The sequence below is a fragment of the Aquarana catesbeiana genome, unplaced genomic scaffold, assembly GCF_042186555.1.
Source record: "Aquarana catesbeiana isolate 2022-GZ unplaced genomic scaffold, ASM4218655v1 unanchor233, whole genome shotgun sequence".
NCBI lineage: Eukaryota > Metazoa > Chordata > Amphibia > Anura > Ranidae > Aquarana > Aquarana catesbeiana.
In genome coordinates, this window is record NW_027362661.1 from 2,051,665 (window position 1) to 2,078,692 (window position 27,028).

General features: G+C 43.4%; 2 protein-coding genes across 11 annotated transcripts in view; one reads left to right on the forward strand and one right to left on the reverse strand.

The window, feature by feature from the left end:
• LOC141121836 (uncharacterized) overlaps positions 1-27,028 on the reverse strand; it is a 963,509-nt gene that overhangs the window by 810,138 nt on the left and 126,343 nt on the right. The gene's annotated exons all lie outside the window — the stretch shown is intronic.
• LOC141121865 (uncharacterized) overlaps positions 24,764-27,028 on the forward strand; it is a 306,769-nt gene continuing 304,504 nt past the window's right edge. For both annotated transcript variants that reach the window (XM_073611621.1, XM_073611618.1), the window contains exon 1: positions 24,764-25,035. In XM_073611621.1, coding sequence (XP_073467722.1) covers positions 24,823-25,035 — 213 coding nt within the window. In that variant the 5' untranslated portion in view covers positions 24,764-24,822. The remainder of the gene's footprint in view (positions 25,036-27,028) is intronic.

The window sequence follows — 27,028 nt, forward strand, 5'->3', positions numbered from 1 at the left end:
GCCAACACGGTACAACACTTCATCCATGTCTTTGGTGATCTCTGATCTCCTTATGAACTCAGGGATGTACAATTCCTATCACCTGACACCCGGGACATGCAGTTCTGAGGACCAGACAGGTTTTTTTTTAACCATTCTAATAGTTCTACATAATAAAACAACATCAACACATGTAGGACACCCAATGTTAGTAGTGATTTAGGGCTGCAACCAATGATTATTTTCATAATCGATTAGTTGGCCGATTATTTTTTCAATTAATCGGAAAAAATCATAAAAAAACGTAATATGCCATTTTCTCATTTATTTAAAATTATAATGAAAAAAAAACGGAGTGTTACACAGGAATACACAGGTCATATACAGGTATCCGGTCATGATGGGGTTTATAGTACAAGAACCCCCCCCCCAGGAACACCAATGATGGGGCACTATTCCTCCAGGGAACACCAATGATGGGGCACTATTCCTCCCGGGAAGACCAATGATGGGGCACTATTCCTCCAGGGAACACCAATGACGGGGCACTATTCCTCCTGGGAACACCAATGACGGGGCACTATTCCTCCCAGGAACACCAATGACGGGGGGAATATTCCTCCCGGGAACACCAATGATGGGGCACTATTTCTCCCAGGAACACCAATGATGGGGCACTATTCCTCCCGGGAACACCAATGATGGGGCACTATTCCTCCAGGGAACAACAATGATGGGGCACTATTCCTCCAGGGAACACCAATGATGGGGCACTATTCCTCCAGATAACACCAATGATGGGGCACTATTCCTCCCCCCCAGAAATGATCAAGTTCAAGGGGCACTTGTCAACTTATCACAATGTATGTACTACTACTGGCTGAGTATTGTTGTATACAGCCACCACCTTATATCACGGCGCTCACGGCTGCTTCTCGCCTCTCTCTCTCTCTTCCCTCAAGGCAGCAGCGGGTGGGGCTGAGGGGGGGAGCTGACGTCAGTGAGGAGGAGAGAGGAGGACATGCCTGTCACATACCTTAGGGTAGAGCCTGACAAGCAGAGAAAGCCTCTCGTACAACTCCGGTTCAAGGGCCACTGAGGTTGCAACAGCGGCCGCAAGAGCAAGGTGGGGTAGGAGTGCCTGTGATGTTCTCCGTAGCAGGAGGAGATTTGTAGCAGCCAGCAGCAGTAGTGGAGCTGCGGTTGGTGGCTGTGGGTGCAGGCACTTGCGGATGCAGGGATGCTGTGGATGCAGGGAGGTTGCTGGTGCCGGGTACCGTGGAAGCAGGTACGTGGAGGCTGAATCAAGGTGCAGAGTCAGACAAGCCAGGTCAGATACAGAGGAATCAAGGTACTTTAGAGATAAAACTTAAGAATGATCAAGTTCAGGCAGAGGTTTGGCAACAGAGAAATCTGGAGGTAAGACAGAAGAAGGGTCAAGCAAGCCGAGGTCAGGAATGGAGAGAATCAGAGTAGTCAGGAATCCAAGTAATGATCAGATCACAGATAGGCACTGGGAACAGGATACAGGGGGAAACTACATCTGCCATCCTTATATACTACAAAAGGGTGCCACAGCTAATGGGGGTGCGCCCTGGTGCTCCCGGGTGGGCACTTGCGCGCACACGTGTGCGCATGCGCATAGGCGTTCGCCTGAACCCGCGGACCTGCCTGTCAGGAGGGACATCATTGGTATTGTGCCAACGCATGCGCAATGGCCTCTGCACATCTGCTCTGCTATGGCCAGCGAGTCCCTAACAGTGCCTGGTCACATGAGCGCCGCTGTATTCTCATAAGAATACGACGGTGCCACTGCCTTGTACACAGGCACAGGATTCACTGGGACGGATGCGGGACTGGCAGAGAGGAAGGTGACGTTAGACCAACTAATCGATAATGAAAATCATTGACAATGATTTTCATTATCGATTATTATCAATTTTATCAATTAATCGCTGCAGCTCTAATTTATTCTTCCAAAGCAAATACACTTTTTAAAACTGGTACTGACTAGTATTCCAGTGTTTCTCTTCACTCAGCTAATGAGACCCCAAAGCTTATGGAGAGAGGCGGGGGAGGGTCACACAAGGATGATATTCAGGCAACTGACATCCTTACATAGTAGGTGAGGTTGAAAAAAGACACAAGTCCATCAAGTCCAACCTATGTGTGTGATTATGTGTCAGTATTACTCAACTCATCAACTCATGATGTCATTGGTCATTAGGAGGTCGGCAGCCAGAAGGTTGTAATGGTGTACAATGAAAACCTGAGGCTTTGTGTAACTAAAAGACTTCATTCAGGTCTCCGTTTTATTAAAGCCCCACTTCAGTCTGAGGTATAATTTACCCCACACAGGACCCCCACACTACGCAGAATAGAAATGTGTAGCAGGCATTCTGATGTCTCATTACATACAACGCAGGGCCAACAGTCCCACTTTGCTAGTGAGGATGCCAAGGGTCCGCCCACATCCTAAGAGCATTAGAAAAAAAAGCAGATAGAGGGACATTTGGAGGAGGAACTGTGAGGTCAGTGTGATGTCATAGGTCATATAGACTCTGGATGGAGGGACATTTAGAGAGGAAGATTTGAGGGGTCCTCTATACGAGGCTCTTGTGAAAACCAAATCATTGTTCCTGGGTGTGTCCTACCTCTCCTAAACTGAAGAGTGAACTTTGACCTTTACCATACAGAAATCTGTCAGGAATCTGTGAAAGTAAGCTCTCATGTGATCAGGTGACGTGCGGAGGAACGGAGTGTAAATAGCAGACAATTTTCTCCAGAGCTCCTAATGGTGGGGATGGATTTTGCTGAGTGCTGGTGCCAAGTTTCCACCCCCCAGGATCACTGCAGGTGTGGAGAAAAGCTGTGTAAGAGGATATGGAGGAGAGATGAGGAGGAGATCCAGGAATCCATCCCAGACCCTTATTCGAGCACACAGCCCGGCCAGTCACGAAAGCGCCCCCCACCCCTCCTGAACCGTACCAGGCCGCATGCCCTCAAAATGGGGGGTGGGCGCTTTGGGGCAGGGGGGCGCCCTGCGGCCCCCCCACCCCAAAGCACCTTGTCCCCATGTTGATGAGGACAAGGGACTCTTCCCGACAACCCTGGCCATTGGTTGTCGGGGTCTGCGGGCTTATCGGAATCCCGGAGCCCCCTTTAATAAGGGGAGCCCCCAGATCCCAGGCCCTCCACCATATGTGAATGAGTATGGGGTACATCGTACCCCTACCCATTCACCTAGGGGGAAAAAGTGTCAATAAAAAAACACCCTACACAGGTTTTTAAAGAAATTTATTAGGCAGCTCCGGGGGTCTTCTTCCGATTTCGGGGGTCTTCTTCTGACTTCTCCGCTCTCTCCGGCCTCTTCTCCCAGTGTCATGACCTGGGACTGTGACGTCATAAGGGGGCGGGGTCACCCGGTGACCACGCCCCATGCCTATATAAGTCGTCGCGCACCTCGCACACAGTATTACAGCGGGAGAGAGCGTCATGTTAACATCGGAAGAAGAGAAGAGGGAACAAGATGGTAGAAAAGACCGGGCCACCGCTAGCAAAAGAGTGGCAAAAGAGCAGAAGATAGCGGAGGAGCCCGGCAGAAGAACCGGAGAGCGGGAGAAGAACCAGACACCATGGGAGAAGAGGCCGGAGAGCGGGAGAAGAACCGGACACCGGGAGAAGAGGCCGGAGAGAGCGGAGAAGTCGGAAGACCCCTGAAGTCGGAAGAAGACCCCCGGAGCTGCCTAATAAATTACTTTAAAAACCTGTCTAGTGTGTTTTTTAATTGACACTTTTTCCCCCAGGTGAATGGGTAGGGGTACGATGTACCCCATACCCATTCACATAGGGTGTGGGGCCGGGATCTGGGGGCCCCCTTATTAAAGGGGGCTCCTGGATTCCGATAAGCCCTCCGCCCGCAGACCCTGACAACCAACGGCCAGGGTTGTCGGGAAGAGGCCCTTGTCCTCATCAACATAGGGACAAGGTGCTTTGGGGCAGGGGGGCGCCCCTGGCTGAATAATAAAACTGAACCATGTATGGCCAGTTTTGAAAGCAAAATATTTTATTCATCAACTGATCCCCCTGAAGGGGTTAATCTACATATTACCTCCTCTGCGCCAGATCCTGCAGTGTATTCTCTCTATGTCTTATGGAATGTCCTGTTTGTACCTGACATCACTTCCTGTTTGTATTCCATAGAGACTTCCTGTCTGGGTAGAGGTGAGATCACCACCTTGTGGAACTCAGAGGAACTGCAGCCTGAAAAACTTCTTGTAGTGTGAACGCGGCTGTGTGCGTATGTACTGTATACATAGTTCCCAACTGTCCGTGATTTTGACCAATGTCCCTCTGTCCCTCTTTCCCCCTCATTTGTCCCTCATTTTGGTCTGATCTATATAGTTGTATATAAAATGCTTCAATAAGTGTTGTGTGTATGAAGAGGCAGAGCTCTGAGTGTGCATGAAGAGGCGGAGCCCTGAGTGTGTATGAAGAGGCGGAGCTCTGAGTGTGTATGAAGGGGCGGAGCTCTGAGTGTGCATGAAGAGGCGGAGCTCTGAGTGTGTATGAAGAGGTGGGGTCCTGAGTGTGTATGAAGAGGCGGAGCTCTGAGTGTGTATGAAGAGGCGGAGCCCTGAGTGTGTATGAAGAGGCGGAGCTCTGAGTGTGTATGAAGGGGTGGAGCTCTGAGTGTGCATGAAGAGGCGGAGCTCTGAGTGTGTATGAAGAGGCGGAGCTCTGAGTGTGTATGAAGAGGTGGAGCCCTGAGTGTGTATGAAGAGGCGGAGCTCTGAGTGTGTATGAAGAGGTGGGGTCCTGAGTGTGTATGAAGAGGCGGAGCTCTGAGTGTGCATGAAGAGGCGGAGCCCTGAGTGTGTATGAAGCGGCGGAGCTCTGAGTGTGCATGAAGAGGCGGAGCTCTGAGTGTGTATGAAGAGGTGGGGTCCTGAGTGTGTATGAAGAGGCAGAGCCCTGAGTGTGTATGAAGAGGCGGAGCTCTGAGTATGTATGAAGAGGCGGAGCTCTGGGTGTGTATGAAGAGGCGGAGCTCTGAGTGTGTATGAAGAGGCGGAGCTCTGAGTGTGTGTGAAGAGGCGGAGCTCTGAGTGTGTATGAAGAGGAGGAGCTCTGAGTGTGTATGAAGAGGCGGAGCTCTGAGTGTGTATGAAGAGGCGGAGCTCTGAGTGTGTATGAAAAGGCGGAGCTCTGAGTGTGTATGAAGAGGCGGAGCTCTGAGTGTGTATGAAGAGGCAGAGCTCTGAGTGTGTATGAAGAGGCGGAGCTCTGAGTGTGTATGAAGAGGCGGAGCTCTGAGTGTGTATGAAGAGGTGGAGCTCCTGCTGGAACAGCGGTCGGAGGAGGAGTCTAGGAGGGAGATGACAGAAAGCTCAGCAGACTCTCAGGAGTGAGCGAGGAGGATCCAGTTCCTTTGCCATCGGAGGTGAGGAGAGTGTGAAGGATGTTGGTGACTCTGGTAGATGAAAAGCTGGGAGTCATATTGCTCTGGTGAGTGGGGAAGCACTACTAAGGGGGCGCCCTCACCATCACGTGTGTAAGAGGTGGAAGAAGGCGTGGCTACACTACAGCTGGCACAGTTTGGAGCACCGAGAACTTTACACCTTATCAACTTTTCATTGATTGGTGGATTTGTTTTTGAGAAAAATAAGTTTGTTGAAGTAGATGCAAAATGGAAGCAGTGGACTTGCAGAGAACACTATATTGAGCACAAAATATTGTATGTTTACATGAATTTGCACAAATTTTAATATAGCTGCAAATATTACAAGGTAATGAAGTAGGTGCAAAGCAGAAGCCGTGGATCTTCAGGGAACGGCATTTTGAGCATAAAGCACTTTATGTTGTATATGAATTTGCACATGAATCAGTTTACTTCATTTATTGATAAACATCATAAGATGAATGAAGTAGGTGTAAAGTGGAAGCAGTAGATCTGCAGAGAATATTATTTGAGCCCCTAGCACTTTATATATGAATGTCTCCACATATTTTAGTGTATTTGTGATGATTTATGTGCACACACAATAGGACAGCGCTGTGACACATAATGCTCTTCTAGTTGATAAAGGGAATACTTACCTTTGTTACAGCAGCAGTCCGGTATAAGTTATTTTTGTAGGTATTTGAGTTGTTACACATAGCGCGGGTTTTATTCTATTTATATTGGTGACATCATTGCCCAAATCTGGGGATCAGGAGCCATTTCCACCCTTTACTCTCGGCTGGGGTTCTTTGTATCCATATAACAGATGTTCTACATGACTAAATCTGCAATCAATTTTACTGCAAAATCAAAGGTGCCAAAATGTCTCCCCCCCAGCAGTAATATATTTCTATCCCCCTTGGTGGGAGTGGAGATGACCCATCTATAAGGATATACAGTACATACACACACAGCACAAGGACGTTGTTCATATTACTAGACATTTCTCAGGGCTGCAGTTCCTCTGAGCTCCACAAGATGGTGATCTCACTTCTACCCAGACAGGAAGTCTCTAAAGAATACAGACAGGAAGTCTCTATGGATGACAGGAAGTGATGTCAGGTACACACAGGAAGTGATGTCAGGGACACACAGGAAGTGCTATCCGATGCAAGTTCCATGAGGTACAAAGTACAAAGAAGACATTGCTGGAAATGGCAGCAGAGGAGGTAATAAGATCTTATTATTTATTTACACCCAGTAACCCCTCCCCACATATATAGTGTGGAAATATGCAGATTAACCCCTTCAGGGGGATCAGTTGATGGCTGGCCATACATGGTTCAATTTTATTGTTCAGCCAGCGGAATGAGCAATACAAATCTGGAGTGATTCCCCCATCCACACATTGGAGGGGGATGGGGGAATCCTCCCCGCTGCACTATTGTATTCTGACAATGGGGGGCGCTCCTCCGCTCTCAGAATACACAGATCAGTGATGAAGCTATTGGCTGCAGCCGCTGATGGAGTGACTTTTATCCGGCAGTGACCACACATGGATGGAAATGTGACCGATCCCTGCTGAACCAGCTGAATTTCCATGTCTCTATGGTCACCATAAGTCAGGACTCAACAAATCCCAGGTCACCATGGTGACTAGAAATGGTGTCCTGGCCCCTGGGCTCTTGTCATTCTCACTGTTGGTCTGAATAATGTTTCTGCCTGAAACCCGGACACATTATTCAGACAGGAATGTGGCTCGGAGCGGGGCCAGGCGGGAGGGTGAGGAGGAGGAGGAGATGATGACACCCAACCTGTGAAGTGAGGGGTGGACTGGACAGGACAGGACATGAGAGGACTCATCTCACTGAGCTCCCGCTGCCGATCTTTCTCCTTTCCGCGGCCGCATTACTGTCACCATCGGCTCCTGCTTCCCCCCACAGCTGCCTGTGTCCCTGCAGAGCCCTCCGGCAGAACAGAGAGGAAGGAGCGGGACCGAATCTCCAACATGGAGCCACCTCAGCACTGCCACAAAGATCCCCACAAGGTGCTGAGAAACAGGACTACAGAGTCCTTACAGGAGTAACCAGGACAAGCCTGCAAAGCAGCCAGCTAAGAAACCAGCCAGGGAGGGACATGCTGCTTTATGTACACAAGATGTCCTCTCCATCCACTCTGCTCTCACACACTGCTGGGGGAGATGTACAGGAGGATACAGGGGGAGGGGGGATTGGATTACTATCCTGCATTCTGAACCCTTCCCCCTGCACCCCATGTCCTACAGTGACCTGTACCCTGCACCCCATGTTCTGCATTATTCACCCTGCACCACGTGTCCTGCACCCTAATGCATAGCTCCCAACTGTCCCTGATTTCAAGAAATGTCCCTCCATCCCTCATTCCTCCATTATTTTGGTCTGATTTATATTGATGTATATAAAATGCACTTTTTATCTATCTATCTATTTTCAGCTCTAAACCTTTCATCTGATTTCTAAATTGCTGCATTTGTAAATTCCAAAAGCCAATATAAAGGAACAGTAGTGGTAAAAAAAAAAGCACTCGTGGGTTTCACCAATCTTGTTTTTTTGTATAATTCTCCTTTAAGGGGGTGTGGCCAGGGGCGTGTCCTATGCCTGCATACTTTTGCTGATAGGTGTCCCTCATTCCCATCTCAAAAAGTTGGGAGGTGTGCTAATGTTATACATTCTGCACATTGCTCCCCATGTCCTGCGTTCTGCACCCTTCTTCTGCATCCCTGGTCCTGCAGTGACCTGTACCCTTCTCTGGTACCCTGTACCCCGTGTCCTGCATTCTAAATTCTGTACCTGTCCCCTGCACCCCATGTCCTGCGGTGACATACATCCTTTTCTGGTACCCTGCACCCCATGTCCTGCATTTTGCACCACTTGTCCTGCAGTGACCTACACCCTTTTCTGGTACCCTGTACCCCATGTGCTGTGTTCTGCACCCTCTACCCCCATGTTCTGCAATCTGCACACTGTACCCTTCCCCTGCACTCCATGTCCTGCAGTGACCTGCATCCTTCTCTGGTACCCTGCACCCCATGTTCTGCATTCTGCACCCTGTACCACATGTCCTGCACCCATCTCCTGCACCTTGCACCACATATCCTGTATTCTGCACACTGTAACCTTCCCCTGCACCCCATGTCCTGCAGTGACCTGCATCCTTCTCTGGTACCCTGTACCCCATGTCCTGCGTTATGCACCTCGCACCACATGTCTTGCACCCTTCTTATGCACCTTGCACCCCATGTTCTGCATGCTGCACACTGTACCCATCCCCTGCACCCCATGTCATGCATTCTGCACCCTTGTCCCGCTTCCCATGTCCTGCGGTGACCTACACCCTTTTCTGGTACCCTGTACCCCATGTCCTGCATTTGGCACACTGTACCTATCCCCTGCACCCCATGTCCTGCAGTGACCTGCATCCTTCTCTGGTACCCTGTAACCCATGTCCTGCGTTATGCACCCTGCACCACATGTCTTGCACCATTCTCATGCACCTTGCACCCCATATTCTGCACCCATGTCCTGCATGCTGCACACTGTACCCATCCCCTGCACCCCATGTCATGCGTTCTGCACCCTTGTCCTGCATCCCATGTCCTGCGGTGACCTGTACACTTCTCTGGTACCCTGTACACCATGTCCTGTTTTATGCACCTTGTACCACATGTTCTGCACCCTTCTTCTGCATCTTGCACCCCACGTTCTACATTCTGCACCCTGCACCTCATATCCTGCATTATGCGTCCTGCACCCTTCTCCTGCACCTTACACTCCATGTTCTACATTCTGCACCCCGTGTCCTGCATTCTGCACACTGTACCCTTCCCCTGCACCCCATATTCTGCATTTTGCACTCTTCTCCTTCATCCCATGTCCTGCTGTGGCCTGCACCTTTCCCCTGTACCCCATGTCCTGCACACTGTGAAAGGAATTATACACCTTGACGACCACCCTCGTTTATGCAGGCAGATCACCGGGACCCTCGGATCTGTGAGACACAATATGAGACACAGGAAACAGGCTTTAGTGTTTTCACAAGGTGTCTGTCTTTATTGAATACAACAGTAGTTTATATACCAGTAAAAATACATGCCTAAGGGTTTTACAAATTTACACTCAGTACTTTCTTATCAAGAGTTAGACTGCTGACTAGATAACCAGAAATAGCTGATGACTTGCTGACACAGAATGTTACTCCAAGAATCGGCTTAACCACAGTATCTCATAGGGTGTGGTTCTATGCAAACTTGTTAGTTTAAGCTAATTATGGCAAAACTCATACATGTAAAAAGTTCACTTCTACTTTATGTAAAATGGAAGGGAATCTAAAATGGAGTCACAGCTGCCCACACATTCCCTTACAATCCCCTCTTAAGTCATGAACATGACAGGGGAATGACTTCTACCCATTGTTGGAAAAGTAACGATGTTGTTTACATATAAACTTGATATGTTGGTTAAAACAAGGGGAGGAGTTCCATTTATAAAAAGGGTGATGTTTAAAGGTACAGCCATAAGGGGAATACGGGCTGTACTAGGATGCAGTTTACTACATATCCAACATTTTTCATACCATGATTTTTGGGCATAATTATATTTGAATTTCAGTAGCAACATTTTGTCTGTAAAACTATCATTTTTAACTCCTTCATTATCTGATGGTGTATCTCTCTTGTGTCTGGTATGTGTATTATCGATGGTGTTATTGGGTGACCCACATATGCCTTTAAGGGCTCCCAAGTCTTCAGGATGATAAAGTCAGTTATGATCCACTATCAGAGAGATTAGGAACAGGAGGCAAAATGCCTTCCCAGAAGTCTGTGGTGCAACAAGCGAGGTCATCTTGTTCAGAGACTTTTTCACCTGCTTCACTCTCTTTTTGAGGATTTATTTCACTTCCTTTATCCTTGGCTTGCTTCTTAGGTGTTTGGTTCACCTTTCTCACATGACTGGCATGAATCCAGGACTGTTGTCCCTTGGTAAGGAATGCAGGACGTGTGACTGCGATCACAGTGGTTGGGGGCCTGAACGGGGACTCTTGCTTCTTGGTACGATTCAGCTGTTGGACCACCACTATGTCTCCTACCTGGAAAGGGTGTGTAGGTTCCAGTGAAGAGAAAGGAGAGGTGCGAGCAACATTTCTTTCAACTCTGTCCAGTTTCAATGAGTTTCCTAATATACTCTCACTGTATTACTTTTAGGTCCCCTCTTTCTAACATAAGTGGTTGTCTGGCCCACGGAGTGGGAAATGCCTACCCATAAGGACCTCAAATGGAAAGTATCCTGTTTTCTTAGAAGGGGTCATTCTTATTTCAGCCAAAACTGCTGGTAGGACTTTCTGACACTTATATGTGCCTCCTGTTGCTTTTCTTTTTTTATATTTAATGGTTCTATTCATTCTCTCAAAGATACCTGAACTCTGCAGGTGGTAAGGTATATGAAATTTCCAATCAATTTTAAGTGCTTTCACTAAATCTTGGCACACTTTTGAAATAAAGGCAGGACCATTGCCAGAATTTATTTGGAGTGGGCATCCCCATCTAAAGATAATTTCCTGCATGAGGATTTTTACAACTGTTTGTGCATCTTCTTTTGTGGTTACAAATGCTTCTCTCCATCTTGAGAACATGTCTACTATCACAAGTAAATTGTCCTGTCTTTTACCTAACTTATGCATATGGGTGAAGTCAATCTGTAAATGTGTGGATAGATATGTAAGGTGTTCATGTTTTACCCTGTGTGGATTTCTTGGGTTGTTTGGGATGCGACATATGATTTGACCAAAGAGGGAAAACCGGGATAAAGAAATCATTGTCCAATATTTCACATGTGACCTGCTAGCCTCTGTGCCCTACCCCATGATACTGAGAAAAAAAAATAAAGGTGCACTAGCTACAGGTATACATGGTCTCCCCTCTTGGCAGACAAGTCCACAATCTGGGCTTTTCTGCACTCCTGCAATTTTCCATTATTTAATATCTGTGTCTGTAGCATAAAGAGATCTGACAAGGTTTAGTCTAACAGGGGCATTTCAGGTGTAAGTCATGGCATTTGTATGGTATCTTCTTGTTTAGAAGCTGCTTCCTTTGCTGCTTTATCAGCTAAGGCATTTCCATTTGAAACATCATCTTGGTTTGTGGTATGTGCCTTGCAGTGGAGGATAGCTATAGAGCGAGGCAATTTAATCACTTCCAAAAGGCTGGACACTAATGTTGAATGTGCAATTGATTTGCCATCTGCTGCTATGTACCCTCTTCTTAACCAGATGATACCAAAATCGTGGGCTACACCGAATGCGTATTTAGAATCAGTATAAATGTTCACATCTTGTCTTTCAAAGAGCTGCCATGCTCTTGTAAGGGCAATCAGTTCTGCAGCCTGTGCTGATTGAAATGGGACTGGGTTTGCTTTGAGCACTACATCAGGCAACCGAACTACAGCATATCCTGCATGATATGTGTTGTCTTTTGGTCTAGAACAAGAAACATCAACAAAAACATTTTGTGCCCCAGGGATTGAAGTGAAAGACATTTCTGCACGTGATGTGTCCTGGTGGATTATTTCAATGCACTCTTGTTGAGGAACTATCTCATCCTCTTCTACTTTTAGACCTAGTAACGCATTTAGGATCGGGGCTGGACCTGAAGTGGGTGAAGCATATTTTATTTTGAGATCTGGATTTGAGAGGAGAATAACCTACCCACTCAATCTTTGGGCTGACATATGTTGGGTATGAATATTTTTCAACAAAATGGATACATTATGAGTAGTATGTAAGGTGGTTGTATGTCCTAAAGTAAAAGAAGTAGCCATTTCTACTACCATAGCACAGGATGCCAAAGCTCTGAGACATGCCCTGTACCGGCATTGGCAGTACTCTTGAGAAAAATGCAATAGGGCAGATTTTTCCTCCGTGTTCCTGCGCCAGGACTCCCGCCATTGTTTTACAATTGTCCCTGGCAAACAAGTGAAACATCTTGCCATAATCGGGTAATCCGAGACCAGGGGCCGTTACCATTGCTGTCTTAAGGTACACAAATGCATCACACATTTCATCTGTTCATTTTACACAATCTGACATGTCTGAGCCTGTGGCTTGCCTCAGGAGGCTATCATAAAAAGAGCAGTCAGGTATCCATTGGCAGCATTAACCAATCATACCAAGAAAAAAGAACATATCTTTCTTTGTAAGTGGGCAGGGCAGACCCACGAGAGCCGCAGCTCTCTTGTGACTGACTCTTCTTTCGCCTTTTGTGAGGGTAAAACCAAGGTATTCAACAGTTTCTCGACTCTATTGCAATTTCTTTTTAGGGACTTTGTCACCATTTTCTGCTAACAAGTACAATAAATCTTTACCATCCTCTCTGCTGGCAACCTGGCTCGGACTGCACAACAACAAATCATCAACATACTGTAATAGGACTGAACCATGCTGGGGAGTCCAGGACCGCAGGGTTGCCTGGAGTACAACTGAATAGACTACAGGGGAGTCTACATACCCTTGGGGCATTCTGCACCAGGTCATCTGGCGATTTCTAAAACAAAATGCATGGATAGGCTGTGTCTCTTTGTCCACCAGGATGCTAAAAAATGCATTTGCTAAATCAATTACTGTGGAAAACTCTGCATCGGATGGTATGGAAGTCAGCAGTGATGGCATGTCAGGTACTATAGGTGCTATAGGCACTACAAGATTATTTATGGCCCTAAGGTCTTGAACAAATCTATAACTGCCATCCTTCTTTTTGACTGGATTTATAGGAGTGTTGTAAGGTGAACTTAAGCCAATTTTCCCCTCCCTCTTTCATGTATTTCATATAGAGGTCAACCGGTATGGGTTTTTCTTTGGCTGATGTCGATGCTGATATTTAGAAATTGTGGCGGCCGATATATGATGCTGATTTTTTTTTCATCTTTTTTTTTTCCCTCATCTCATAAAATCTAACAGCTATGGCCTGTACACACGATAGGATTTTCCGATGGAAAATGTGTGATAGGACCTTGTTGTCGGAAATTCCGACCGTGTGTTGGCTCCATTACACATTTTCCATAGGAATTTCCGACACACAAAGTTTGAGAGCTTGCTATAAAATTTTCCGAACAACAAAATCCGTTGTCGGAAATTCCGACCGTGTGTATAGAACAGAATAAATTAAGGGACGAAAGCTATTGGCTACTGCCCCGTTTATAGTCCCGACACGTTTTACGTCACCGCGTTCAGAACGATCGGATTTTCCGACAACTTTGTGTGACCGTGTGTATGCAAGACAAGTTTGAACCAACATCCGTCAGAAAAAATCCATGGATTTTGTTGTCGGAATGTCTGATCAATGTCCAACCGTGTGTACAGGGCATTAGACCCCTCTCACACTGGGGCGTTTTTCAGGCGCTTTTGGGCTAAATATAGCGCCTGTAAAGTGCCTGCAAAACGGCTCCCCTGCAGTCTCAGTGTGAAAGCCCGAGTGCTTGCACACTGAGGCGATGCACTGGCAGGATGTTAAAAAAAAGTCCTGCAAGCAGCATCTTTGGAGCGGTGTATACCGCTCCTCCACCACTCCTGCCCATTGAAATGAATGGGCACCGCTGCCGAAGCGCCTGCAAAGCGATTTGGCAGCAGTGCTACACGGGCGCATTTAACCCCTATATCGGCCGCTAGCTGAGTTATAAGCGCCCCGCTAGCAGCCAAATAGCGCCGCTAAAATGACAGCGCCGCTAAAACTAGCAGCGTTTTACCGTCAATGCCTGCCCGCTTGTAGAAATCGAGTTATTTACTGTATTAATAACTATATTTCAATAATTCATATTGATAAGAAAAGTTCCAAGAAAAATCCGTTAAGTTCTCGTGTAAAACCTCCAAAAGTGATTTAATGATCAATTAGCAAAATGTTACAAAAACAATGTCAAAATGTAGAATACAAAATTAGATTATTCTTAAAATGAAGTTTAAATCAGATATGTCTGTGTGTATGTCTTGAGATCTGTGTCTGTGTGTGTGTGTCTTCATGGAGAGCTGCAGTGCAAGTGTCCCTCTCCCCACAGCCTGTCTGTACTCCTTTAATTAACCCCCACCTTTTCCAAAGAGCCAAAAAGCTTAAAAGACCGGGAAATTCGAATTACTCCAACATTCCTAAGGGTGGGGCTATGAACTATGTGAAAATAGCTATCATTTAAGAATCATTTAACTTACAATATATACATTTCCTTTAAACATATAAAATCCTACATATTAGTATACATATATTTAAAATGCAGTGTTCTTATTAATATCCTAATCAAGAAATATAATAATGTAAAGAAACAGCTTATTCTTAACATACTGGAACTTTATGTCTTTGGGAAAGACTGTAATCTTATCTCTTACGATGGGGGAGGTGAATTAGTCAACACTAAATTGTATCCATATGTGAGATGAATCTCTCCCAAGAAATGCATACTAAGCCTAAACCAGCATAAACTTTCATGAGTATAAAAACCTATATAACTTCACCTTTTCCAAACATAGAAGATATATATACATTATAAATATAATAATTAAATTATCATAAGAACTCAACCATTCATAAATTATGATATTCTAACATTTCCCTCTCAAAATGATTGATTTAAACAATCTTATCATTTTAAATCTAAATAAATCTGAATCTAACTCTAAATCCATTTATACCTCAAACGCATCACATCCGTATTCATTCATCCTCAAAGATTTTAAGATAATTGATTTAAATATATATATTTTCAAATTTGATTCTGTATAAGGAAAAGTGAATTCATAACCCTTCATCTTCATATACCATAAAAAAATATTTTCACCCTTATTTTCTTTTTCTTTTACCAAATAAATCAATCCCCTTAATTTCATGATTCATAAATGTAACATTGTTGTACAATACTTTGAAATATAGATATCACTTCAGAAATTTGTTTCATATTTTCCATCCAAATTGTGTTAAACATAAATCTATAATCCATAAAACCTTTCTAATAACCTTGTCAAAATTAAACATAAAATATGTTCTTAACTTCAATTTGTTCATATAAGTGAGATGATTTCAAAACTAAATACATATTACAATGTAAAGTTAATCCTATCTTGTTTATGTACCTTTAAGAAAAATGTACTTTGTCTTAATTAACAACAGATGTTCCCTCTAACTAGAATGACTCTATTGTAGGGATGTTTAACCCTTTCAACTCTGAAAATACACAATATATGAGTGTAAAAAAATGATGTGTAAAAAATATCTCATCTTGATATGATAAACATGTCCTGTCACATAAAAATGATATATAAAAACTGCAATATATCTGATGGATAAATTATTTCATCAGTAGTAAAAAAAATCAAAAGTCCATTGTTTTTAGAATGTCCTCTCTTATCAGAGGTTCTCGAGAATTTTTTCTTCTTCTTCCTGCACTCTGTAAAGTTGGAAAAACTTTATTGAACATTAAAATGACAACAATAATTATAACGAATGAATCTCTTCTGTCAATTCTTCTCCCAGAACTGATATTCTTAAACTTCAAGATTTTGTTCCCATCTGGAAGGTCTAGAAATATAAAATTTCTTTCTTTTGGTGACTTACAAGTCAGATCCTAAAAAAGAATGCAGTATCATTATTGAGAATTTAAATACATGCAAAATATACCTTCTTTTACTTATTCATTTTACATACCAAAATTCTAATATTTTATTATGACATACAAACCATATTTTAATAATAACATTTCTAATTACCTTACTTTGCTCTATTTTTCTTAAAATTACCTATACTCTAATTTATTATTCTGTGTATTTAAATGACAGGACGCAATTTCTCTTTTTTTAGTCATAATATAAAATCTTGTTTTCATAAACCAAATAAAAGATTTTAAATTACCCCAGAGGATAAAAGCAAATGATATATTCATTCACTTCTCCTCTATAATATTTCAGAGTAATGCGTGCTGTACTGTACTTCTAACATTTTCAATTCAGCATTTTCTGTAGAATTTTTGCTGAATAGTATAACCATTCTTTGGGTAACACCTAGAAAGACCTGTTGAACAATTCTTAATATTATTGACAAATCCTGTCTCAAAGCATCTCTCGGCACTTGTTCTAACAATCCCATTTATAGGCTTTCTGAATACATTTAGCTGAGAATGTTCTGTTATCACATCTACCTCTATGGGTTTAGATTTTAAAGTTTTAAAAAATGGGCAATATTTGTCATATAATTCTCCTGAATGAATTCTCTTAAAAAGATTTTTTTAATGACAGATCAGGTGTCCGTAATATGATCATCCTAGATATCACAATCTTTTCTGTTACTTTGACTGCAAAATAAACACTTAACAATTGCTTCATATTTGTGTCAAAAGTCTTTTCCATATTTGTCAAACCTCTGGAGAAAAAACCTATTATTTTCGGTTCACTATCTTTTACCTGAAATAAAATTACTGATATGGAATTCTCAGATACCTTAGTAGACAATAAAACAGGCATAGATATTCCAATTTCGATTGTATGCAATGAAACAGCATTCTGCAAATCTTTTTTTCAACATTTCAAAAACATCTGTATGGGTTTGAGACCATTGATCAAACACAACATCTTTTTGTTTCAGGAAATCAAATAATGGTTTAACTTTATCATCATATTCCTGTAAAAACTCTTTGCAAGAATTTACCTCACTCAAAAATTGACATAATGCCTTGTAAGATGTTGGAACTGGAATAGCAGAAATGTTTCTAACTTTTTCCTGTGATAACTTTCTCTGTCCATGACTAATTTGCATATGAAGAAAGTTAACTTTATCTTTCATTAACTGAACTGACTCTGTGTTCAATTTCAATCCTGCTGTTTGTAACAGAGTAAATAACTCTGTCAACAGAGTGACATGTTCCTCTGTATTTTGGGTAGACAACAAAATTTTGTCCACATGCTGGAAAATACATTTTGGTCTAGAAAATTTTGATAAAACTTTCTCCAAGCACTCGTGCACTATTCCGTCACCGATTTCCATTTCTGGAATTATTCTAGTGAAGGCATAAGTTTCTTTATTGAAACTGAAGGCAAGTTTATAATGACAGCTGTTTGTTACTGGTACTGAAAAATGACTATTGGAAATTTCCAGTACTGAAAATACTTTGGCCTTGGCATCCATTTGTGACATTAAATTTAAATTAGGAACAATAGGTTTGTTATTTGTAATGCATTTATTCAGTGATCTTAAATCAACTGATAAAGAATACGAATCATCAGCATTCTTGATAGGCCAAATACAATTATTTACCACTGATTGTGCCTTCTTTAATATTCCTTGTTGTAAAAATGATTGTACAATGTCAGAAACTGGACCTATTGATTCTTGTGGCAACTTATTTTGAATTTGGGGTTCAGGGTCTCGTCCCTCAATTTCTATCTCAATATCTTTAAACAAACCTGTATCCATTTTGTTCTGACTCCAAAGACTTTTATGTGCTCTTACCGATTGTTCCAATTCGTATCCTTGCCATTTAATAAACCATGTAACCATGGCCTTCCACTTTCATCTAATAAAAGTGAAGTCACATATTTTAATGTTGGAGATGACTCAGAACCTTTTTTCCTAAATCCTGATGGTGATGGAAGTAATCCATCCCTCTCATTTTCATCATTGTTTTTCATATTGATTGAACTGTCATTAACAGTCAATGTACTGATCTGTTTGACTTCTGAAGCATAAGGCAAATCAGTCAAACTATTGTTTGAAGAAGAAAGAATATATTGCTCAAAAATATGTTCTGTATTTTCTACTTTCAAAGTTTTCCTTTGTGTAGTATGTAGGGAAGTATTTCCTGTCTGCTCTGAAACTTTAGTTCTGCCTGTGACGTGTATCTCACCATCTCTGGGTGTGGCCTTACACGTGGCACTCTGAACGCCATTCTGCTTTTCTTTATCTAAACGGCGTCTGCATTCAGCAGCTTTATTCAATATTTTTGTTTTAAGCAAAACTTCATGTTCCTGGCCTATAGACCGAATATCTTGTACAAAAGGCTTCTGCATAGAATCTGCAGTAACATTCATAGAGTCTACATTAACATTAATCTCTAAACTCTTGCTTGACTCTGCTTTAAACGTTACATTATTCTGTAACTCAGACAACTGAATATCCTTTATTTGAATTGCACTCTGCAAATCATCTATCCTTTCAGTCAAAATCAGACAATTAGTACATAAACTATTGTCCTTTTGTTTCCTCTTTTGTACCAACTACATTGCTTCCAAAAACTCCTGATACCATTGTATCATAAACTTTAATTAACTTAATCAAATTCCTAACCTGTTTGCTGAATTTCTTAAATGTAAATTTTGACTTTTGTATTTTCATATTAGCCTGTAAGCATTCATTGAACATGTAACACCATAATTCATCATCTTTAACAAACTTTGACAGATTTTTAAATTCTAATTCACTCTCACTGGATAATTCATTAATTAAATCCATTACTTACCAATGTAAGACGGCTTCCTTCATGTAACACGCGTTCCCTCTCTTGGCGGGAAATTACGTCATAAAGAAACAGATTTTTCTTGCACGTGCGCAAACGTCTCACCAATTCTGATGTTTCTTTTCCTTCCAAGTTCAATTCAATGATGCCGAAAATTAGCTTTTTCGATTTCTCCTGAAAGCTTGTCTGAATAATCACTGTTTTTGCTGATATTCCCTCTCGACAAGCGGAAGGAGAAATTATTGAAAAAAATTCGATATTCGGACAAAAAGAATCTGGCAAAAGGCTCGCCACTGTAGAAATCGAGTTATTTACTGTATTAATAACTATATTTCAATAATTCATATTGATGAGAAAAGTTCCAAGAAAAATCAGTTAAGTTCTCGTGTAAAACCTCCAAAAGTGATTTAATGATCAATTAGCAAAATGTTACAAAAACAATGTCAAAATGTAGAATACAAAAATAGATTATTCTTAAAATGAAGTTTAAATCAGATATGTCTGTGTGTATGTCTTGAGATGTGTGTCTGTGTGTGTGTCTTCATGGAGAGCTGCAGTGCAAGTGTCCCTCTCCCCACAGCCTGTCTGTACTCCTTTAATTAACCCCCACCTTTCCCAAAGAGCCAAAAAGCTTAAAAGACCGGGAAATTCGAATTACTCCAACATTCCTAAGGGTGGGGCTATGAACTATGTGAAAATAGCGATGATTTAAGGATCATTTAACTTACAATATATACATTTCCTTTAAACATATAAAATCCTACATATTAGTATACATATATTTAAAATGCAGTGTTCTTATTAATATCCTAATCAAGAAATATAATAATGTAAAGAAACAGCTTATTCTTAACATACTGGAACTTTATGTCTTTGGGAAAGATTGTAACTTTATCTCTTACGATGGGGGAGGTGAATTAGTCAACACTAAATTGTATCCATATGTGAGATATATCTCTCCCAAGAAATGCATACTAAGCCTAAACCAGCATAAACTTTCATGAGTATAAAAACCTATATAACTTCACCTTTTCCAAACATAGAAGATATATATACATTTATATATATATTATATATATATATAATTAAATTATCATAAGAACTCAACCATTCATAAATTCTGATATTCTAACACCGCTCCATTGTGAAAGCAGCCTTAAGTAATAAGCAGGGCCGGATTAACATAGGAACTATTGGAGCTGCAGCTCCAGGCCCCTTACCTTAACCACTTCCCTACCGCCCATAGTCATATGACGTCCCCAGATGGGATCTCCCATCCTGGGTGGACGTCATATGACGTCCTGGGATTCCCGGGCGTCTAGGGGGCGCGCGTGCGCCGCCGGGAGCGCGCGCGCCCGCCGCGTTCCTCGGGACCCGGTGCGTGTGCCCGGCGGCCGCGATGTCCGCCGGGCACCCGCGATTGCCTGTTAACCGGGCCGGCATGTGGATCTGTGTGTGTAAACACACAGATCCACAGCCTGTCAGCTCTGAGGAGAGCGATCTGTGTTCCCAGAACGGAGGAACACAGATCGGTCTCCTCCCCTAGTGCGTCCCCTCCCCCTTCAGTTAGTAATCACTCCCTAGGAAACACATTAACCCCTCCCCGCCCCCTAGTGGTTAACCCCTTCACTGCCTGTCACATTTACACAGTAATCAATGCAATTTTATAGCATTGATCGCTGTATAAATGTGATTGGTCCCAAAAATGTGTCAAAAGTGTCCGATGTGTCCGCCATAATGTCGCAGTCACCAAAAAAAATCGCGATCGCCGCTAAAAAAATAAAAAAAATTTTTTTTTTTAAAAAATGCCATAAATCTATTCCGTATTTTGTAGACGCTATAACTTTTGCGCAAACCAATCAATATACGCTTATTGCGATTTTTTTAAACAAAAATATGTAGAAGAAAACGTATCGGCCAAAACTGAGGAAAAAATGTGTTTTTAAAAAAAAAAATTGGGATATTTATTATAGCAAAAAGTAAAAAATATTGTGTTTTTTTCAAAATTGTCGCTCTTCTTTTGTTTATAGCGCAAAAAATAAAAACCGCAGAGGCGATCAAATACCACCAAAAAAAAGCTCTATTTGTGGTGAAAAAAGGACGTCAATTTTTTTTGGGTACAACGTCGCACGACTGCGCAATTGACGTTTAAAGTGCGACAGCGCTGAAAACTAAAAATTGGCCTGGGAAGGAAAGGGGTGAAATTGCCCTGTATTGAACCGGTTAAGATAGGCCCATTTAAAAAAAAAAAATCACAAAATAAAAAAAAAAGATTGACTTCGAGGGTCGTGGCTCGGCGACCAGGGGCGAGCTCAAATTTGGGGGATAGGAAGCTGAATGTCCACCCCACTACTGATCAAAATGGGGCTCCTATCACCTATGGTCCAGGAGATATGGGGCTCCTTGCGCAGCCTGTCAGAAGCTACATGCAGAGCGGCCAGCTTGTTTAAATACAAGCTGGCACACTCTGTTTGCAGCAGACTGAGAGGATGAGCTCACAATGCCTCTCCTCACTTCTTGTCAGAGGCATTGAGCTCAATGGACAGCTTGGAGCCCGCAGAGTTTGACAGGCAGCACTGCCTGTCAAACTCGCCTATTGATTTCAATGGGGCCACTCTGCAACTGCAAGCCAAACTCGCTCGTATTAGCAGCATAGTCCAGTAATGTAAAACTACCATTCAGCGATGTAAAAAAAAAAAAGGAGGTGGCAGTAGCACCTCATGAACACCTGTCAGCTGCTGCTATACCACTCATTGAAAAGCAATACACCACTGATCACTTTTAAGAGGGCAGAAAACATTACCGCAAATGTGAAAGAAACTTGAAACACATCATCCATTTCACACTCCCCATCAACCAGGTCACTCCCCAGACACTTCCCATGTTAGTCACCTTCCTTCAACTTGTATCACAGGTGACCATTTCCCAACCTGCAGATGACAGACCCTACTCCAAAAGATATCACTCCCAGTTACTCCCCCCCACCCGCTGACTGATATCCCTCCATGACCACCGCACACACCCCTGCTGACAGACCTCCCTCCCCAGCCTGTCTCCACACACCTTCTCACCTGCTGTCCTGTGGATGGGGGAATTACTCCCGCAGTGTTATTGTGTTCTGCCAGTGGGGAGCCTTCTCTACCCACACAATACAATGATCAGTGTTGCTAACTATAGCTGGCAGCACTGATTGTTTTGGTAAAAACCTGACAGGCTGGTTGTACTCAAGTCGATTAATAGATTGACTTGTGTACAACCAGCTAGCCCATACATAGATCGACTATGGCTGGTCTCTGCTTAATTGGCTTAATTTCAATTCATGTATGGCCCGCTAAACCAGTACGCAGTCCCTAAACATCCTTCCACAAACCTTTTACATTTTTTCTTCCCAGATTCCTTCATTCTCCTCACCTGTACATACTGCCCGTCATACTGCCTGTCATACCCTCCACACTTCTCTCCTATACATAGTGCCCCCTGTCATACCCCCCACAATCCTCTCCTGTACATACTGCTCACTGTCATACCCGCCACACTCCACTCATGTACATACTGCCCATTGTCATACTCGCCACACTCCACTCATGGACATACTGCCCGCTGTCATACCCTCCACACTTCTCTCCTATACATAGTGCCCCCTGTCATACCCCCCACAATCCTCTCATGTACATACTGCTCACTGTCATACCCCCCACAATCCTCTTCTGTAGATACTGCTCACTATCATACGCGCCACACTCCACTCATGTACATACTGCTCACTGTCATACCCTCCACACTCCTCTCCTGCACATACTGCCCACTGTCTTACCCTCCACACTTGTCTCCTGTACATACTGCCCACTGTCTTACCCTCCACACTCGTCTCCTGTGCATACTGCTCAGTATCATACCATCCACACTCCTCTCCTGTACATACCACCCACTGTGATACCCTCCACACTCCTCTCCTGTACATACTGCCAACTATCTTTCTCTCCACACTCCTCTCCTGTACATACTGCCCCCATCATACCCCCCACACTCCTCTCCTGTACATAGTGCCCACTGTCAACCCTCCACACTCCTCTCCTGTACATAGTGCCCACTGTCAACCCTCCCCACTCCTCTGCTGTGCATGCTGCCCACTGTCATACCCCCCACACCACTTTCCTGTACATAGTGCCCGCTGCCATACCCTCCACACTCCTCTCCTGTACATAGTGCCCACTGCCATACCCTCCACACACCTCTCCTGTACATAGTGCCTACTGTTATACCCTCCACATTCCTCTCCCTCACCTGCACATACTTCCCACTTTTATACCATCCATACTCCTCCCCTATGCCTCTTACCCACAAAAACAGTTCTTTAAAATTATATTAAATACCCTCAATGTTACAAGCTCTAGAATGGGCACACTTTTGTTAGTTCAACTAAAGGAAATCTTCACAGTCCTCATATTTGTTCTGCCCATTATTAGTACTCATTTAATTTTGTGATTACCACTGTGATGTATAGAGGAACGTAAGGGATGTCAGCTACTCTAAATATACCACTGGAAAAAAAAAAGTGTCCCTGAAAATATTTTTAAAATGTTGGCACTGCCCAAGGGCCACCGGGTCAGTAGGTGGCCCCATGAGAGGCTCTTGGGATCCTGTGATATTAAAACGGTAGTAAACTTTGCTAGCATTACTACTTTTTAGTGGCCCTGAGGTAAGTTATGCTATAATGTACAAGTATGCACAGCATATTAGCATATTACCTGTCAGACTGAGCCCTTCAGTGCTGCACTGTGATCAATCTGGTGGGTCCCGGGCGCTTCTGTCTTCACCCAGTCTTCCTTCCGGGTTCTGTGCCTTCGGTCACTTGCCTTGGCCGGGCTGTGTTGTGGCACTTCCACGCATGCGCATCCTCTCTCTCTCATCCTTCCTCCCTTACCCCTCTCTCATCCTCTTTCTCTCGCTCTCTCATCCTCCCTCTCTCTATTTTATTTAATTTGTTATAACAACAAATTGTTTGCATTTTTCATTAGTTTTATTTTTTTTTATAAAAAGCCTCACCATAATCCTCAGCACCAGGCCCATGATGTTCTTAATCCGGCCCTGCTCCCACCCCTCCATAGTACCACCCCTCTTAGTGGGAGGTGGCTTGAGCCTCTCGTGGAATGAGTCCTATCAATGTATAAGTGTATATAATAAGTTGAATGAGTCATTACTGCTAGGCTCTGAGGAAGAAGGTACTCCTTCGAAACGTGTGAGCAGTGGTCCTGGGGTCCTCCCCCTCTGTTTTCTGGAAACTGTCGATGCCAGGACTGATTGCCACATTCAAGTGGTTTTTACAGGCTTTCATTCATCACATGTTTGTGAGTAGTATTTTAACTGTTTTTTGTCAAATTATCTTGGGATAATGCACAAGGCTGGTGCGCCCTCTTCTTTTTATATTTTTTAAGATGAGGAACAATCGCTGATAGCATCATTGGGATCTGTATATTATCTACATTGTTACAATTGATGTAATTTTTATTCTATATTCAGAGTGGAAACCTGAGAGATTCTAAAGTTGAGGTTAAAGAAGAGATAAAAGAGGAGGATGATGAGGATGCGGTGATAGAGGAGTCAGAGTTTCCAAAGGAACACAAAGATCTGTACCAGGACACCATGGTGGAGTCATCCAGCTACAAACACCCACCAGAGAGATGTCCCCGTCCTCTGTATTCCCGGGATTCCACACAGGAAGATCACACCATCCCTCACCATTATCAGGTAGATGATTGACAATTATTGGTAGTTCTGATTTATACACAACATGTTTGTTACAATGAATGTTTTATTATATATATTCAGAGTAGAAACCTCGGGGATGATAATATTGTTGTTAAAGAGGAGGATGAGGACTATGGAGTGATGGAGGAGTTTTCCAAAGGACACAAGGATATGATGGAGCCACCTAATACCAGGAACCCACCAGAGAAGGAGTTTCCAAAAGAACACAAAGATCTGTACCAGGACACCATGGTGGAGACCTCCACCTACAGAAACCCACCAGAGAGATGTCCCCATCCTCTATATTCCCGGGATTCCACACAGGAAGATCACACCATCCCTCGCCATCATCAGGTAGATGAGGAAAAATCACTAATAGTTTTGCTTTATACACAGCATGTTTGTTACAATGAATGTTTTATTAAATCTTTTAGAGTGGAGTCCTCAGGGATGATAATATTGGTGTTAAAGAAGAGTATAAAGAGGAGGATGAGGAATATGGAGTGATGGAGGAGTTTTCAGAAGGACACAAGGATATGATGGAGCCACCTAATACCAGGAACCCACCAGAGAGATGTCCCCGTCCTCTGTATTCCCGGGATTCCACACAGGAAGGTCACACCATCTCTCATTGTTACCTCAAGGTTGGTGGGGTGGTGTCATGGTTATGCAGTAATCTTTCTCTGTCAGCTTACCTCTCCTCATGTATTCAGACTAAGAGGCCAGCCACTCTCACCTGGCTGTTTTTATAACCTCTCCTCTAAGCATGGCTCCACCCCAGGCCCTATCAGGGAACCCTGTATTAACCTGTGCACTGCAAGCCAGCGGTGTTGATCAACCATTGTGTATTCATTGTGTGTTTGGCTTCCTGTTTCCTGCTTGCCATGTGCTCTTCGTTTGTCTCTGTTGCCGACCTTGGCGTGTTCTCGACTATTCCTGTCTGTTCGTGACCCTGACCTTTTGGCGTGTCCCCGACTATCCCTGTTTGCCTGTGACCCTGAACCTTTGGCGTGTACTCTGTTGTTCCTGTCTGCTAGTCGCCCTGTTCTCTGCCTTATCCCTTTACTATCCTTGTTGTTCCAGCCTGCTGCTTCCTTCTCCTGTAGTCTACCGTGAGCTGTGAGACCCTAGGGGCCGCAACCTGGAGCCAGACTGCAGCGCAGTTCATCCTCACCACTAGAGGCTCTGGTGAACACCTGCTGGCTCTTAGACTCTGCGCCCTGGGGAATCTGCTCCAGCTCCCACTGGGATCTGTGTTAGTGATCCAATACACCTGCTTCCTTAACCTCCCTGGGTACTATCCGCAGCAGTCAGTCCTAGGGTCCACTATCTTAGCGGTGCACTTCTGACTCCTACGGAGTGCATCTGTCACCTGGTCTCAGGTGCCCTGACAGAAGGAGCTTATAAAACACAGACTCATGGAGACAATGTGTGGATTTTTTATGTGATGTCACAATAATAAAGCTTATATTTTACAGATGATATTCTCTTTCATTTTCTTAAACTTAGAGTGGAGATCCAGTCGATATAGAATTTGAGGTTAAAGCAGAAGAAGAAGAGACGTATGTGAAAGATGATCAGCATTCTATGGAGGAGGATGGAATAACGGGGACATTTATAGAGGAGGACACTCCTACAGAGATCAGCACAGGTGGGTCATTAACACTAAATACATTCCTCCTCCCATTCTGCTCACTGATTGGTCCAGAGTAAGGCAAGGACTGGATGATAATCTTCCTTCTCTGTGCTGCAGACACAATTTATGTATATAGACTGGATTTATGGAGATTCTGGGGTTCAGCTGGCAGCAAAATGTTGATTTTCGCAATAGATGTTGCTCTACCTATGCACCTTGGGCATATGCTTTGGGTTTTCTGCCTCATGACCAGGTCTAGCATGATCTCTGACAGAACAATTCTCCCAGGGTTACTTACTCCGTTATTTGCTGCCTGTTCTGGGTGGAGGGATATGTCTGTATAGTCTCAGACCCAAGTCACTGAGTGCAGTCTTGGAAGATGGGAGGCAGCAGTGTGGGACCTTTGCAACTTGTCTCATGTAAACATTTAATCTTCCACTGATTACTGAATACCAATATTATGAGTCCTGACGTTACACTGTATCATTTATATTGTACATTACATACTCCTGACCCCTGCACTATATACTCTATGTTGTACATTGCATCATTATGATACTATATAGTCCTACCTTTTGTATCTTATACAATATATACATTACATAGTCCTGACTTCTGCTCTCTTCCCTCTACCCACTGCTCTCTCTTGTTACACCCATTTCCTACCAGCTGGACATTTTATATCTGATGATTTGATTGGAGAACAGACTT